This window comes from Emydura macquarii, unplaced genomic scaffold (assembly GCF_026122565.2).
Source record: "Emydura macquarii macquarii isolate MOO-44397 ecotype Brisbane River unplaced genomic scaffold, CSIRO-AGI_Emac_v2 contig_369, whole genome shotgun sequence".
NCBI classification, from domain to species: domain Eukaryota; kingdom Metazoa; phylum Chordata; order Testudines; family Chelidae; genus Emydura; species Emydura macquarii.
Window position 1 is genome coordinate 14,558,757 of NW_027130506.1, and position 16,906 is coordinate 14,575,662.

The window sequence follows — 16,906 nt, forward strand, 5'->3', positions numbered from 1 at the left end:
AAGTAACAACATCTTAATTCATACATTGTGAAGCCCATTAAGACCATGGAGACCCTCCCATCAACATGAATAGGCTTTGGACCAGGCTCCATATAATGGAGAGATATGAGTCTATTGAATATTACTGTGCTCTGTCCCATCCAATTAACTGTCAGCACATTTTACCTTATCCGGGAGATGGAAAGGTTGTATAACTGGATATGTTGAATAATTTCATCCAGTAATCGGTCAGTCATCATATCAAAATCAGCAAAAGTATCAGTCTGGTGAAGAGAGAATGGTGTCAGGTGATGAACATAACTGTCAATGTACTGCACTGCTGTACAAATCACTAGACAAATGATATTTCTGAAAGCGTATACAAGCAATAAAATAACATTCCAACACTTCTTTGTGCATTAGAAAGAGGCAAGGGGAAAAAGAGCACAAATCCAAATTTTCTTATCCTTTAGGTTCCCTGGAAGCTGCATTTCTCCTCTGAAAAGTGACCGTGTAAAAGCAGCTTTAAGGAGTTCCTTGTTTGTTGTGTCTCAATGATTCTATATTGAATACGCTCAGTTTGCAAGCAAACAAATTTGATTCCCCCCCCCCACCCTTTTAGACTAATGCTGCAAATGCACTCAAGCTGCTTCCTTCCTTCTCATACACCATTAATAGTAACGAAGGGTCCATAGGATAAATTCTGCCCAAAGTGACATTTGTGGGTGACATTTGCATGGGTGTAGCTAATTGGAACATAGTGAGCAAGTCTGTTGATGATGCACGAGAAGGAATATATTCCGGTTCACACTGCCTTAGCGCAGCAGGACTAACAGGAGTAAACTAATCGTAGTCTCTAACATAGACATGACTCTGAACACACAAAGTGAGCAGATGTGTTGAGTAAGATGACCCCGTTTTTTACATAATCACTCTATGGAGCAGAACCACACTTTAAGATCACATTAATGACACACAAGTTGCTGAACTCAATATTATGAGGCTAAGGTTCCTAAAGTGACCTGACTTACTATCAGAGAGAGCTGCAGATGCTCAACCCCTCTGCATATCAGCCCACTTATGTAAGATACCAAGTGTATGTCTACATTTAAGACACTACAGCAGTGCAGCCACATCTGTGCTGCTGTAGCACTTCCGCGTAGACATTACCTATGCCAATGGGAGGAGTTCTCCCAACTGTGCAGGTAATCCACCTCCCTAACAGGCAGTAGCTAGGAAGATTTCTTTGGTTGACCTAGCGCTATCTACACTGGGATTCGGTCAGTATAGCTTTGTCTCTCAGGAGTGTGGATTTTTCACAACCCTGAGAGACATAGATATACTGATGTAAATTCCTAGTGCAGACCAGCCCCAAGTTCAACATTTAGGATTTAGTGGATTATCCGACTAGACTAGTCTATGGTATTATAAACTGACACTCAGTCATTGTTGACTCTAACAAAGTTATCAAAAAAAAAATTATGCTGCTCTCATAAAATACCACATGGTGTTTGACAGTTAATCAGTAGCATGATGGGGATCAGCAGAGTATTTAAGTTATTTATTGCCTGTGGCCATACTGCCATTTGTGATGCAACAAAACAAACAATAAATCGTCTCGTCTACAGGACTGCAAGAGAGTTTTCTTGTTTAGAACTGAGTCAGGACTCTAAATCAAATTAAAAACTAATGAGATGCCAGGGAAACAATCATCAAGTGTTGGAGCAGATATTCAGGGAAAACATATCGAGTAATTAATGCTTTTGTGACAAAATTCATCTCACTAATTGCAGCTTTTGCAAAGGAGAACATGAGTGTATCCAATTTCCAGTGCTGCCTTAAAATAAATGTTCTCATAAACTAAATACTGTCTACTAACCTCCTGCCTGTTTGTTTTGTCTGCATCGATAATTAATGATTTCCTACTAAGCTCATTATCTTGAATCTTGTAGGTTATTTAGAAGTGGAAAAACAGCATCCCAAGTGTAAGTCATAGACACAACACACACAGAGTCCTCCTGCTTCACAGGTTTGTGTTTCCATTCCTCAATAACGCTTCAGTGCCTTTCCAAATGCAATAGATTCACATTTTTTACCTGTAAGGCAAAATTTGGCTAGACAGCTCGCACTGCAGATCTGTTACGGTCTCCATATGGTTCTCTGTTGCAGGGAGGAAGGAGGATACGGTGGCTAAAAGAATAGCAGCAGGAGTCAAGAGACATGGGCTCAGTTCCTAGTACTGCTATGGATTTGCTCTGTGACCCCAGGCAAGCTGGTTTCCCATACTATAAAATGAAGATGATAATGCCTCACCATGTGCGCTAGGAGGTGTTGTAAGACTCAACTCTTTCATGTTTGTAAAGTGCACTGCAAGCCTCCGGTGAACGTGCAAAATATTATCACCATTAATATTATTTTGCACTCATTCTACATCCAGAGAATGGTTACTGACATCAACAAAAACTTGCACGTGGCAAGAACACAAGTGGTTCAAATGCAACCTGCCTTTGGATAAGAGATCTGCACTGCGAACAAAACTGGGACATTTTGCCCTAAAGTTTGCTGGTACTATTAACAGAACAGATTAATGCTTTTGACTGAAAACTGGAATTCTTACCCTGTTTATGAATGTGGCCCTTTTTGTACTAAATATGCTGCATCACATGGATGTGGTGCAGAATTCATTTCTGCTGCTCTGCATTGCACAGACAATGGGTTACCTTTCCTAGAGGGCTTTTTGTTATCATACGAGCAAATAAATCACAATATACTACACAAATGAAACAGCTATTTGATGCTTTAACTAAAACCAGCAGAGCCGACTATCCCAGGTGGACCCACTGCATCCTCTTGAGTTTTATTATGCCTGATTATGTTGGCTGTTTCCTTTTTGTTCAGAAAAATGTTGCACATGATACAATAGATGGATGGACTGGACTGTTGCACTCGCCATTTAACGTGATGTTTTTAATTATCTCTTTTCCCAAGGTCTGATCGTTGGAGCACTGGTGCCAATAGATCGGTAGGATCAAGCCATGGCAGCTGACTTCCAAAGGGGAAGAGTCCCATTGATTTGAGTAGGAGCTGGTGCAGGATATCCATGCTAAATCCTGCACCCCTCAACTCCTCACAAAACTCCCAACAAGCCTTTTCCTTAAGATGTGTAGTTTTTGGCCCTGAGCAGTAAGCCTGTGACATGTAAAATTCCTGAGCTCTATTTTATAAGGGCTACATTTCAGTGACTTCAAGGGACTGCAGGAGATGTAAAGGAGGGCAGAAACTGGCCCTATACTACCTGGTTTCTTTCAGACATTAGAAAGTCCAGCTTTCCACCAGGGAGTCCCAGTTCTATGAAAGTCTTTACCAGTCGTAGATCTGCGCTGTTCCCTAAAAAGAAACAGCACTTGATTAAAAGATTTCATTTCACAATAGGGTAAATAATATAGATGCTATTCGCTATGTTCTTTTCAAATCTCAGCACTGTCCCTGGAGTGGCTGCAATGACTGGCATTAACCCTAACCCTAACGCTGCCACGCAGGGAAGCGGCAGTGGGAAAGGTATCCCCACCAACTTTGCAGCTTCCTTAGGGCCCCCTAGATCTTAGCTCCAGGTGCTGTAGAACGTATGCCAGATGTTCCCCCGGAACTACGGATAAACACTGTGACTTACACACAATCCAATCTTCCCATGTCTTTGCATGAAAACCAATTTGCTTTTAGCTGGATGGTATTTTGCTAATTTTGCCGATTGGGAAATGCCAAGGAAGGGGCTGACATTTTTATTGGGCACAAAAGTTGGGCCTGGAGGGGGGGAAATTCGGTCAAAATTCTCCATTTTGTAACAAAAGCATTTGTGGAGTAAATATTAGAATTTCTGCTCAGACCCTTTCCAGCAACATTAGCCAGAACAACATACTATGGCCAGGTCCTTGGCTGGTGTTAGTGACATCCATGGAGCTATGCTGATTGACACCAGCTGAGGATCTGAACGTCTGTATTTTTACAAACTACATGAGGCAATTCTGCACAGCATTTTTCTCAGGCCTTACCATCCAGTCCATGGACACAGACAACCAGGTGAATTCCATCTTCCAAATTTTCTTCTTCTTCCTCTGGTGGAAAATATGGGATATCAGAAGCTAGTACAGATAAGTCACTGTACAGAAATCCTTCAATCTTCAGTTCTTTTTTAAACTTTTCTTTGGCCTGATAAAAACTGGAGAATACACTAATTAATCACACGGAGAATTGGGCATTCAACAATCAACCTTTAAGCTAGGACTGAGCACTTGCAATACATTCCCTTTGCAGCTTCGAAGGTAAAGGCCTGTACACTCTGTCCAATGGGTTATGATGACTAGGAGAGGTCAGGGGGGTGGGTAGATAGTCTGTGACCCAACAGGGAATGAGTTATCTCCTGTGGGAGGAAACATCCCATTGGTACCTCACCCACTAGGATCCAAAGCGAGTTTGCTGCTAAGAATCTTTTGGTCACCCTAACAGGGAGAATCAGGACTGACACGTAGGTGTATCACAGAAAATCTACCCAGAGCTACCCAGCAGGGCTAATTAGAGACACATTAACAAACAGATCTGAGCTAAACAGAGTCGACCCCCTCCGACCCCCTCAGACACTCGTACAAATGGATGCAAATTAAAGGGGATGGTAGCTTTTACCCAGACACGCTTGAGCGAAGAGCAGTTCGGTGCCCCACCAGCTAGGCTAACGTTTTCCAGCTCTGGTGCTTACAGTTTGGCTCCTAACTCCACACTTGATGCACTTGTGGAAGCAGCCTGACCGGGAGGCGCTCAGCATCTCTGAGCATCAGACCACGCAGGGAAGCAGCTAAAGGTGATGTCCCACAGCCAAGCTGGGAAACCTCAGTTTCAGTCTCGGGGTCAGACTGCAACCACCCCGTTCACTGGGGAGCACCTACTCCCCCAAGTAATCCTATTGAATTCAGTGGGGCTGTTCAGGTGAGTAGCTGCTTGCCCATAGGTTAGGACGAGGGTCACAATCTAGCCCTTACTCTAAGGGATTGAAAGCCCTGGATTCAGTAAAGCACTTAGGCACAGGCTGAGCTGGAGAGGGAAGGAATTAAGCATGTGCGAAACTTTAAGCACAAACTTAAGGGCTTTGTTGAATCTGGGCCTAAAAGCCTAACAAACATGGTTCACCTGGAAAATGAGATGAGAGAAGAGAGCAATATCAACCCAAATGTAAACCCAGCCACTGTGTGGCTGCAAAATTAAACTCAGGGGTAGAGATGCTTGATGAACAACATAAAGAAAAATAGGAATCAGAAGACACACTCTTTAAAAATCGATTCCTTACCCATCTAAGTGTTTTAAGATAATTTCCCATGTCCCCATTTTCTCCCAGCACAGCACAGGACACAAAAGGTGTAGGTTTGCACACTGTGCTATCAGCTAGGCAATCAATGCAAAATACCCCAGGGTAAGTGGAAAGGAAAGATGGACTAAGGCACCAGACTGCGACTCAGGGATCAGGATTCCCAGCAATGCAACAGACTCCCTGTAGGACCTTGGGCAAGACGCTTAGTCTCTCTGTGTCTCAGTTCCCCATCTGTACAATGAGAGTTATGCCACAGCCCTTCTCCCACCCTTCGTCTGTCTGGATTATTTATACTGTAAACTCCTCAGGGTGCAGATTGTCTCTTAATGCGCGTCGGCATAGCACCTAGCACACGGGGGACCTGAACTCGGCTGGGGTTTTTAGGTGTTACAGCAACACTGATAAAGGAAGCCATTAAACCGTCTTACCTAAGCATCCTTTCATTGGCCTCTTCACCCAGGTCATCTGCATTACAGGAGACAACTCCAAAAGAGCCTAAAGGCTGGCGCGTAATAGGGAAAGCAGCCTGCTTTGAAGAGAAGCCAACCATGGCAGGAGTCTCTTTGAGCACAGAAGAAAAGGGAAGACACGTAGCTGTGCAGGAAACAGACAGGTTAACCACCTCAACGGCCTTTCGGCTTTCCAGTGCTAACCCCTCAGTAGTCACAGAGTGAAACCCAGGGCCATTAGCTACGAGCTGACGTGCCACGTTGTCCGGTTCCTGAGGATATTCGGCACAATAAGATCCCGCAGCAGAGTCTACCAGGGCAGACGTGTCATTGAGTTCAATGTCTTGTAAACCCTGCATTTCTTCACACGACACCATCGTTTCATTGATGATGGGGCTACCGCATTCTTCTCTTGTTGAGTCAAATTCAGTGGACGTCTCACCAGCACCACAGACATCTAGCACCTGGCTCACGCCATGTGAGAAATTCTTGACGTCTGCTATGCTAACACTGGAATAAAAGCCTGGACCGATTTTCAACCCCTCAGGCACAGGTTTAAGTGCATCTTTCAGATCCTCACGATATGCACCGAACTGAACTCTACCGGGGTCTGAGTAGGTGCTGACACTTGGAGTTTCCGAGATGCACCCTTCGTTTCTCTGCACTGACTGGCATTCAGTGCTGTGCTCCCTTTGATTTACAGGTTGTTCTGCATAGTTCAAACTACAGTCTGTAAAACCTGCCTTATCTTCCACTTCTTCTGGTAGCTCAGTGCTGCTGTTACCTTGTTTGACAGCAGCGCTCGGATGCTCTCCTGTGGCAATGCCTACTTCTGATCGCTCACTTTCCATGGCATTCTGACAGCCAGAAAAATGCCCAGTTATTTCTATGCTTCCGTACATCACTTCCATGTTGCTTTTCAAGTGCCCTTCTGCAACTTCCAAGATTGCTTTATTGTGTTTGGATAGATCTGTGTTGTCTGTGGGGTCCTCTGGGCTGCTGATCTGCGGAGCAGAAACAGATTTTGTCAGCTTTGTAAGTTCCACTTGCCTCTCTTCTTCCTCAAATGGCAACGAGCTAATGGATGTCAGCGACGCTTGGATCCCACTTGGCAAGCTTGTATTGCTTTCTGTATGCCCGCCCTCTAGAGAGTTTCTGTGTACGGTGTGCCTCCGAACCAGCTGGTTCAGGATCTCACGGTCACTGGGCAGCTCCAACGCCCTGCTACGTGCATCAGACCAAGCCACTGAACTGGGCTCACTTTCAATGCCCGAATCGGAAATTACTGAAGAAGATCTCTTTATGACCCCGGACGTAAGGGTAAACTCTTCACATTCCTCAGCTCTTTGCTCCTTCACAAGTGATTTCACCTCCAGTGCATCTTTTGTTGTCTGGATTAATATGTCAAAAGTACTGATTGGCAATGCTCTCAAAGCTGGTAAGAGAGCCTTGTTCTCTTGATCCACTGGTTTTTCAGGATGGTTTTGTTCATTTAAAAGGTCATCTGAAGTGAGAATATTTTCATAATTATCAGTTTTAGCTGCTTTACTTAACTCAGTCCTGTCTACGAGGTCACTAGCTCCACTCTCATACAGAGCGCTAATGATTAATATGGGTTCACTTTTGTGGGAGTCCTTATTGCTAGGTTTCATATCCAGGCATGTAACATCTATTGCAAGTCTATCGTCTTTTAATGAAACATCCGCTGATGTTTGGAAGTCCTCTGCTGTCTGTGTTAAAAGGCCTGGTCCCAAGCCAGAAACAATTTCCTTACTTGAAACTGACATATTTTCATGGGATACATTACTTTTCCTTTGGACTTCTTTGTTGACTGTATGTGCCTGAGCTGTGGAGTGCTGGCTTAAACCGTTAGCCATATAAGCATCAGCTGCTATATCGTTGTAGATACAGGAGGCATTCCCATTTATTTTATCTGTATGTATTAACAGAGCATCTTTCCTGAAATCTCCCTTTGCTAATGCAATGTCATCAGTTGATGCAAGATCCTCCGTGTTGTTTATTAAGTCCATTTGTGTACCGTCCAGAGCAGGAACTTCAAAATCTGGAAAAACATCCAAACTCTGACCTGAAAGAAAAAATAGTTACTGGCCTATACACAGAATCAAAATATTTGGAGGTGATTATACACATCCACACATCATACATATACATTCCAGATCAACGTTCTTCAAGTGCTATTCACTTTTAACTGTTATGCCCAGTACACAGTTAAATTACTGTCACTTGTAGCTGTGGGTGATTAGTACCTTCACAAATCAGGCAATTTAGAGTTGTCCTAAAAATAGTGGATGCTTTTGGAAATTCAGGCCTATATTCTTATTACAGTGTGACTACTTGCAACACTGATAGGTTTAAGTAGAGGAAAATTGAGGACTACAGTGTTTTAACTGACATTGTAAAACAAAACTACAGATCTTTGTCCCTTAAAAAAAAAGTATTAGTGCCAATGGTTTGCTTTATAACCTGCCTGGATTTCATGTTCCAATAAGCTGCAGATGAAATATTTTATAGAGGATTTTCCCACCACTAGATGTCACTCTAATAATAGAAACCATTATCCCTTTTGTTTTCCCTTAATCACTAAAATGAAAACTCCAGCAGGATTCTTTTCAGATTTTAACTCCAGTTCTTGGAATTAAATTGTTAATCTTAAAAAAGAACAAAACCATTTAATAGAAAGAAAAGGACTAAGTAACAGGAAGTGTTTATATTATAATCTACTGAAAGGACAGGGAAAATTAGGTACAATAAGCAGAATCATTCACACCATGTTGAAATCTGACCAGAAAACATGCCCTAACTCTGGTGAGAAGTTCCCCGAGATCTTTATTGACCACAAGTAGTTGGGAAAATCTTGGTTTTAAGCATCATTCCCAAGACAGAACCTGGAGTAGCCATAGAACCCTCTAATACCGCACTGGAGGACTGGTTCAGGACTGTCACCTACTCACCCACCCATACCACTTCTTGCAATCTCCTGGGAGCTGCCCTGCCCCCCTATCGCCTGTGAGATGCATTGAGGGCACAGCCCGAGGAACATTACTCACTTTTGTAAGGGAAATCCACATATCTGTCTTCAAAAATCACAGGGACCGTGTTCACATCCCCGTCAATGTCGAGGCACTCGGCCGGCAGCGGTGGCATGCTGGTGAGGTACTCAGAATTGCGGATTTCCGTAGAAATCTGACTGTGACTTTGGATCCTGAGAGCAAGACACGGAGAGGATCAAGCATGGGATGAGTTACTGGGCAGCTTCGCCATCATTCATCTCCTCTAGTCCACAAAACAGATTGTGCACGACCAAAGCACAGGCCAATGCTTTGAATTACAGGTGCCTAAATTTAGGCAGCTAACGTCTATATTTAGACACTATATAAATCAGAGGGTTTTCATGTCAGCAATAGGGGAGAGCGCTCTGGAGCAAACAGGAAGGAGGTGTTCAGCACCTCGCAGGACTGGACTCAAGAGAGACTGAACTTGATAAAGCGGTAGGTACTCAGCAGTATGGCACACTGCATTATTTACACTGAGCCAGTCTACACAGCGGGTTTGCAAGGAGCCTTTTCTTTTGGTGCTGCAACATCCCAGCAGCCCTTTGGGTTGTTCTTACTGCTGCCGTCTCTCTTCCCTTCTAGCAATTCCTGGGGTGCAAGCCACTCCAAAAGGGATGGAGGTGGCTGGGGCAAATACAGGGTCACGCTCCCCCTTGGATACACAGAGAGACAGAGGCGCACTGTGACATCACAAGAGATGCTTCCCATGTATGCCCTATAACAGCAGGGAAGATTATGCCTTCTAGAGTTTTCCCTGGGTGATATGGCTCTATACCAGTTCCCTGGCAGGGCTGTACCTAAGTGATACAACTGAGCCCGTTATGGGCCTAGTTTCCAGAGGTGCTTATCACCCATAGCTCACATTGACCTCAGCTGGAAGTGGGCACTCAAGTCTCCTGAAAAACAGGTCCAATTATCTCCTTGTGATGGAATCAACGTCCCTGAACAGCTTGTTACAGGAATCACTAGAGAAATCGACCATTTGTTGAGAACCTGGTGCCTGCTTGTTTTTTTCTAAAAATGAGGGGCTCGAGACAGGTTCTCTGTCTCCTCAGAGCTCATGGCCCAGCAGCTGGAAGGCTGGCATCTTCTTTTCAACGTGTGCACTCTGCCTTGCTATGCATTATGACACCTACTGGCCTGTGTCGGGATGCCATGCATTCCCTTCCAAAAGCTGGGATATTCAGGGCACAGGAGTTATGAAAGTTGCAACCAAATTGCACTGCTCCGGTCAGTATCATCCCTATAATTATTTTAATAGTAATTTCACCTAATCTTCAACATTACCTTTAAAAAAACTCTCACAGTGAAAAGCCGTGAGAGAAAATAGACTAATTACAAAGCGAAATGAAATTTTAAACTGCAGGTATAGGCAAACAATGGGAAGGGCTTCCATACGCTCCCTGAGGACCCAGTCCTCACGGGAGTTTTGCCTGAGTAAGGACGGCAGGCCCCAGCCCATGGAATGCATTGCTTTGTGGCGGGGCATGCAATAAAAAGGACAGATTCTGTGCAGAATCTCCTAAGAGAGGGAGGTTTTATGCCACCTCTTTACTGTCTGGCTTCCAGCGTTGATGTAAGTACTGATAAAAAGGGAGGTAACTATGAGAGGCAAGAATACGGAATTACTTATAAGCATGGAAACTGTGAAAATTGTACTTATGCATTTATAGGTCCAAGTCCAAGTCCTTTCAACTCCCGTATTCCCTGCAAATCTCCCAGAGTCTCCCAGCCGTCCGTTGCAATGACGAATCAGAATGGAAAGGGGTGGGGGCTATCACTCCTTGGCTGGTTCAACAGCAGGGCCAACAGAAAAAAGCTCTGGCAGCCGGAATTCAGACCCGTAGCTCTGGCAGCCAGGACTGTGAGTTCTGGAGCCAGGCAGAATTCAGGACGGTTGGGAGGGATGTGATTGTTTTAAAAAACGACTTTGAAAAATTATTTGCAGATTTTAAAAAAATATTTATGCTTTAAGGACCTTTAAAGCATTCTTAAATACAGGTACTAAGTACGGACTATTTAAAGTACTTACCTACAAGTCTGTAGAATACTTCAAAATACTTAAGAATGTAGTTAAGTACAAACCTACTTAAGTACACAGGGACACTGCTGGATTCTGCCTGCAGCAGGGGCTGGCGTGACCCGTGGAGTCAGTCTGCGTAGCTCCAAGGGCTATTCCAGTTTGTGGCAACTTTACTCAATTGCCTATTGGCTGCTCCATGGGCCAGAATCCACCATAGGGCAGAGTATTGTGTGCACATGCCCTCCTAACCCTGGATCTGCCCCGTCTTGTTCTAAGCAACACTCTGGCCAGGGAGCAGTGCAAGATCCTCTACTGATCTTAAATCAGAAGCATCCTTCCCCATCCTGCAGAGGACCCTTATCAGTCCCTCTCTTGAAACTCCAGGATGAAGAACTGGCCCATAAACAGCTAGTGACTATTTATACTCTCCCTGCTCCAGTGTTGAATGACATGATGACTGTCAGGGGAAGGGTAGAACAGGCACGATACAATCAATTTATTGTCCATGTACTGGTTTTATTCCTGACTTGTCTCATATTGCAAGTGTCAGAGAGCGGGGATGGAGGATGAGACGCAACAGACAAAATGTCTCAGGGGTTTTCTGGATGGAGGCTTGATGTGTGGCAAGCCAGGATGTTAATCTATAGCACACTAACCTGCCACGTGCTGAGTGGCACTATGAAGACTCTGCTGCACTGTAGTTTCTTCGTGCCCCTATTAACTCAAGACAGTTATATCCTCTCCAATATAACTGTGGATGTTCTCATTATCCATACAAATATCCAATTCTTGCTGGAATCACATTAGGTTTTGAACCTCAGTTAAATCTTGTGGCAGGGAGTTCCACATATTCATGATGCCTGGCAAACAAAAGTATTTCGTTTTGTCGGCTATAAATGCGGTGGCTTTTCAGTTTTGCTGAATGGCCCCTTGCCAAAATTCGCCTCAGCCAAGTGGGAAAGCACATTTCAAATGTGAGATCATTTCATTTGCATTTTTATTGAGCTCATCTATGTATTCTAATAAATACAGAGGAAGACAACACAAGTTTTTAAGAGACGGCGTTAGTTAGTAGCCATATGGGACAGGTTCTATAGGATGGAGCTACTGCAGGAGTGCACATATTTCAGATGTCCTTCAGGGAAACCCAGTGAATCCCCATGTTCTAACTGGAAACAACAAACTTGGTACCTGGCAGAAAATAAAAAAGATCATGCCAACTCCCGCACCAGGCTTGTAATCAAATTACTCTCTTCTCGTGCTACTGCAGGAGATCTCTGAACCCCAGACAAGCACCCTCTCAAGTCTGACATTTCACCCTCAACTTCACTTTGGCTGTTTCACAGGTATCTGGGTCCAATTGTACAACCATACTACATACAACTACCCTGGAGCATCAGGCAGCTTTCAGTCGGTTGTTACCTGAACTTCCTGCTTTCGGCTACGTGACCAGCAGCAGGAAGTTCGGGAAGCGACCGACGGAGAATCTTTAAGCTGCCCGAAGCTCTAGTTGCCAAGGTAATTGGAGCATACAGCAGCTTAGTTTCTCTTCCCTGTCACTTCCTGACCAGAAGCAGGAAGTGGCCCAGGCCCACTTGAGTCAATCACAGGCCCTGCCAGAAAATCACTTCTGGCTACACCCCTGAACCCTGGAGGAATAATTAAGTAAAAGGGCCCACAAACTTGACGGCCACCCAGACTCACATGGTACATTCTCAATAGCCACTTGGTTTCCCTTGCTAGCATACACAGCCGTCTCCTTGATTTTTAGAGGGAATTCCTGGCCCCTTTGCACCCTGTGACAAAGCCCCTTTGATTTCAGTGGGGCCAGGATTTTACCCCTAGTGTTCGAAAGCAACATGTGATGGTAAAGGTCTAAAAGTAAAATCTGTATGGGTTCCTTTTAGACACTGCAATCTATGCCACATCCAGCAGTGGGAGAAACACTGAAGTCAGTAGCCACATTCCATGCCACAGTCTGTATTTTCATTAGAAGTCTCCACGTCTGTGCTAATATCAGAAATAGTATGCTTACGACTTAAATGGTGAGAGGAAGTGCAGTCTAGTGGCTGGGAATCAAAAGACCAGGGGTTCTTTTCCTAGCTCTGACACTGACTTGCTCTGTGACCTTGAGGAAGTCATTTTGCCTCTCTGAGCCTTAATTTCCCCATCCACCCTTTGTCAATTTGTCTATTTAGAGCATGAACTCTTTGGGGTAGAGGCAGGCTCTTCTTATGTTTGCAGGGCATCTAGCGCAAGGGGGACCTGACCTCAGTTGAGGAACTAGGTGCTACCATAATAACACCGCCACTGTTAAGCCTGTGGCAATCAGACCTTATTAACCATCATGAACATAGACCCAGAGACATGCCAGATGCTTTACAGACATAGAAGCAAACAGGAGCCTGCCCTAAGGAGCTTTCGGACTAAAGATACTGTACATGTTTACAATCTAACTCTTGTTCTCCACAGCCGCACAGGCAGTTCAGGCGGAAGTTAGTTCTAGTTCACAGAAAATGGACTCGTTTCACTGGTGCCAGTCCAGCAAAGTGTAAGTGAAACACCTTTGTATCAGCATGGCTCCCCTTCTGCTCCAGGGCTGTTTGCCCAATTAGGGGGCAAGCAGAGTTACTGCTGACGCCTCTCTCAGGGGTGCTGAGACAGCAGGAAGCTGTAGTCTATATCTGAGGCTCCACGTGAGAGAATGAGCTGCGTCTGCGGCCCCTCTGGCCATGTCTCCTTCCCAGGTGAGTACTACCCACTTTTATAGGCTGGGCAGGTCCTACACAACCACCCACTCAAGCATTGCTTGTGGCTGCCTTGCACTTTTCCTCTTTACAACGTGGTAGACTGGGCACTAAACCTGTCCCCATCTCTCTAGTTACAGCTCTGTAGAGAATATCATCATCTTAAATCCTCACCTATGTGGCACTATCCCTAAATCATTTCTGAAAGACATGTCTCCAGTCTGATAAATTCCAGCAATGGGGATTTCACAGTCCCTCTTACCTTCCTGTTTCTCTGCAGAACTATGCTAAGACCAGAACATTTTCACTGATATTTAATTTAAGTTGTTCCTGCTTTTTGATTAACTCGATCAATGAGAATAAGGGCTGGTCTACATTAGAGTTTTGGTGACAAAAGTCAGTTTTTGTCGACAAAACAGTTGAGGGATACACATTCAAATGCTCCTTCCACCCATGTAACTCCCCTGATATGCCGACATAATAAAACCACCTCAACGAGAGGTGTAGGGCTTACGTTGGCACAGATAGGGCAACGCAGTGTCAAGGCAGACACTGCGTTCCCTGACATCGGTCGTTATCTGTCATTCTTGTCAAAACCAAATGTGAGAGGGGTGAAAAGCGCCTGGCAGTGGGACCCTGGCTCCTGGCTGCAAGCTGGAACTGGAGAAACTGCAGGCGTTGGGACCCCGGCTCCTGGTTACGACCAGGACAGGAGAAGCTGTGGGTGGCTGGACCCCAGCTCCCGGCGGGGAAGGGGAGAAGCCCTGGACGGCTTCTCTGCCTGCTCCCCATTGGAGCCAGGCAGTCCTGTAAATTTCACAGCTGACAAGGCTACCCGGCTCCTGACAAGGGGTAGGCGGGGGGGAGGAGGAGGGTGAGAAGCCAGGACAGCTGGACCCCACTTCCCAGGGGCAAGAAGCCCTGGGCTGTCTCCCAGTGGGGAACGGGCAGTTGAAGTGGGGCAGCCCGGCTGGGAGCATGAGCCTGGTCTCTCAGCTCCCCACACTGCCCCTCTTAGGTTGGTGGGTGTGCTTCTGGTGAGGATGCACTTCACGACCCAAGGAGGGTAGTGTGGAACTCAGCCAGCACAGTAATTACTGCGTTGGCTATAAGTTGACGTATGTTAGATCGACTTATTTTTCCAGTGTAGACAAGACCTAACTGTGCCCTGCTCCATCGCCAGCATCTGTGACCATATCTGTGAGCAGGTATTTCCTCCTCTCAGCCTGCTTTTCTGCAGAACGAACCTGGCTCTCCCTTAACATTTCCCCAGACCGTTCCTAGTATCTTCATCTTTTATGATTTTTGTTGTTTTCCTCTGAACTTGCCTCTAAATAAACTAAGGAGTGGAATCCTGCCTGCTGTCCGCTTAAGGTGACCAGAGAGCAAGAGTGAAAAATCGGGACAGGGGGTGGAGGGTAATAGGGGTCTATATAAAACAAAGCCCTGAATTTGGACTGTCCCTATAAAATCGGGACATCTGGTCACCCTAAATCAGCTCTAAATCAACCCCATTGAAGGCAGCAGGGTTGCTCAGGGGTAACGGAGGACAGAATTTGGCTCTAAGTATTTTTAAAATCACGTGGGTCCCAATTCTGTTCCCCAGTCGGGGCCTAAGCAGCAGCGTCAAGCAGAGGGAAACAATTACCTTGCTTGTTATCCAGAACACACGTCTTTGAATACAGCCCAGTACCAGATTGATTTTCTCTGACTGCCCTGCACTGTTGACTCTCCTGCAATTTATCATCCACTCTGAGACCCACTGTTATCAGCGCCAAGCTAGTGTTCTGCCCAGTCAGCTTCCGAACTGCATCCCACAGCCATGTTCAAGGCTTTGTGTTCATCACTGATGAACGCTTCCTGGCTCTGCCCTGTCTGCCTTCCCCGATTCTCCCCGAGCTGCCATGTCTACACCCAATAGAGTTTCACCCACTTGGGGAGACTGAGGAGGAGAAAAGAGTTGTTAGGAATATTTGGGATCTGCAGCAGCCTCCGTTCAGGATCTCAGCCATAGTCTCCACTACGTTTTAAACCACAAACCTTAACAAAACCCGCCTGCATATCACAGGTGTCTGGAGATTACAACTCTCTGGGCCTAGTCTGCATCTTGCAACATGTAATTTTTTACCCTGATTTCAGTGGATTTAGCCTGCAGTGAGATGCAAATAGATGCAATGTCTTCCGTACAGAGTACAAACTCCCACTGAAGATCAAGGAAAAAAGGCCTGTATTTGCACCGGAAAGGGTGACATGGCGGCATGGGGTCTGGACCACTAGGAGTTGTAAGAGACCATGTGCTTGAGGGGCCCAAATGCCAGGGATGGGGGATGTAAGGAATTACTTACAGGCTTTCCTGAAAGGTCAGCACAGTTAGCTTTTGGTGCTCAGCATAAAAGAATGCTTCTGAGAATCTTCTTACCTGGATAAGAAACACAGAGGTTACACGCTTTAGAACTTTTTAAAGATCCTGAGTGCATACAACCCTGCTTTAAATTCACGGCTGTGTGGGCTAGATTGAGAAGTGTGTTCCAGTGGCTTTGCACCATGCTGGTGACAAAAGAAAGATGGGAACCCAGGTTGCTCAGACAATTCAGCTGGGTTTCTGCTTTAGCGTGCTGGAGAAGCACGAAGCACCCAGTGTGTATGGGTGAATATGGCCTGAGATGTTCAAAAGTTGTTAGGATTGAAGAAACAGCACTTGGAAATATTACAGGATCCATTCAAATGTACTAGCTTTTTCTTTCAGGTATATGTGAATTTAACAGTTTTCTCTGCAGCTTTAAAACAAGGGTATTTAATTCCCTTCTCCATGCAGCTGACAATGAGGACAGTTAATAATCAATGGTATCTTCCGCACACAGGAACACAGTAACTCCCATTATCACACATGAACACAGAGGGGAGTAAAACCTATCGTATCAGAAAGACAGATATCTGGGGCATGATATCTGCAAATTAAAGCTTTCCAAATCTTTTCATGGACATTAGAGAGAACAATTAAGCAATGGATAATCAATTGTGAAATAGGTACAGGTTTGAAATGATTTGCAGGGCACTCGGTATGAAAAAATACAGTCCTAAAACATTCGATACTGCTATCTGCTCAGAAATAAGCTTTGAATTTTTACACACCCAAACAAGATATGTGATCAAAACAACTAATCTGTTAAAACTCTAGCCCATACATTACCAGCATTATTTGTAAAAAACAGCATTGTAGAATAGCAGCAGAAATTGTACATTATGATGTTACAACATCCCCCTAAATCTCCAAACTA

At 44.9% G+C, this 16,906-nt stretch overlaps 1 protein-coding gene across 1 annotated transcript in view; it reads right to left on the reverse strand.

Moving 5' to 3' along the window:
• FAM135B (family with sequence similarity 135 member B) overlaps positions 1-16,906 on the reverse strand; it is a 248,784-nt gene that overhangs the window by 8,083 nt on the left and 223,795 nt on the right. Inside the window, exons 11-16 of the mRNA XM_067531743.1 lie at positions 15,974-16,047; positions 8,853-9,007; positions 5,764-7,870; positions 4,029-4,207; positions 3,275-3,366; positions 166-263 (exon numbers count right to left, since the gene is read on the reverse strand). Of these exons, the coding sequence (XP_067387844.1) occupies positions 166-263; positions 3,275-3,366; positions 4,029-4,207; positions 5,764-7,870; positions 8,853-9,007; positions 15,974-16,047 (2,705 nt within the window). The remainder of the gene's footprint in view (positions 1-165; positions 264-3,274; positions 3,367-4,028; positions 4,208-5,763; positions 7,871-8,852; positions 9,008-15,973; positions 16,048-16,906) is intronic.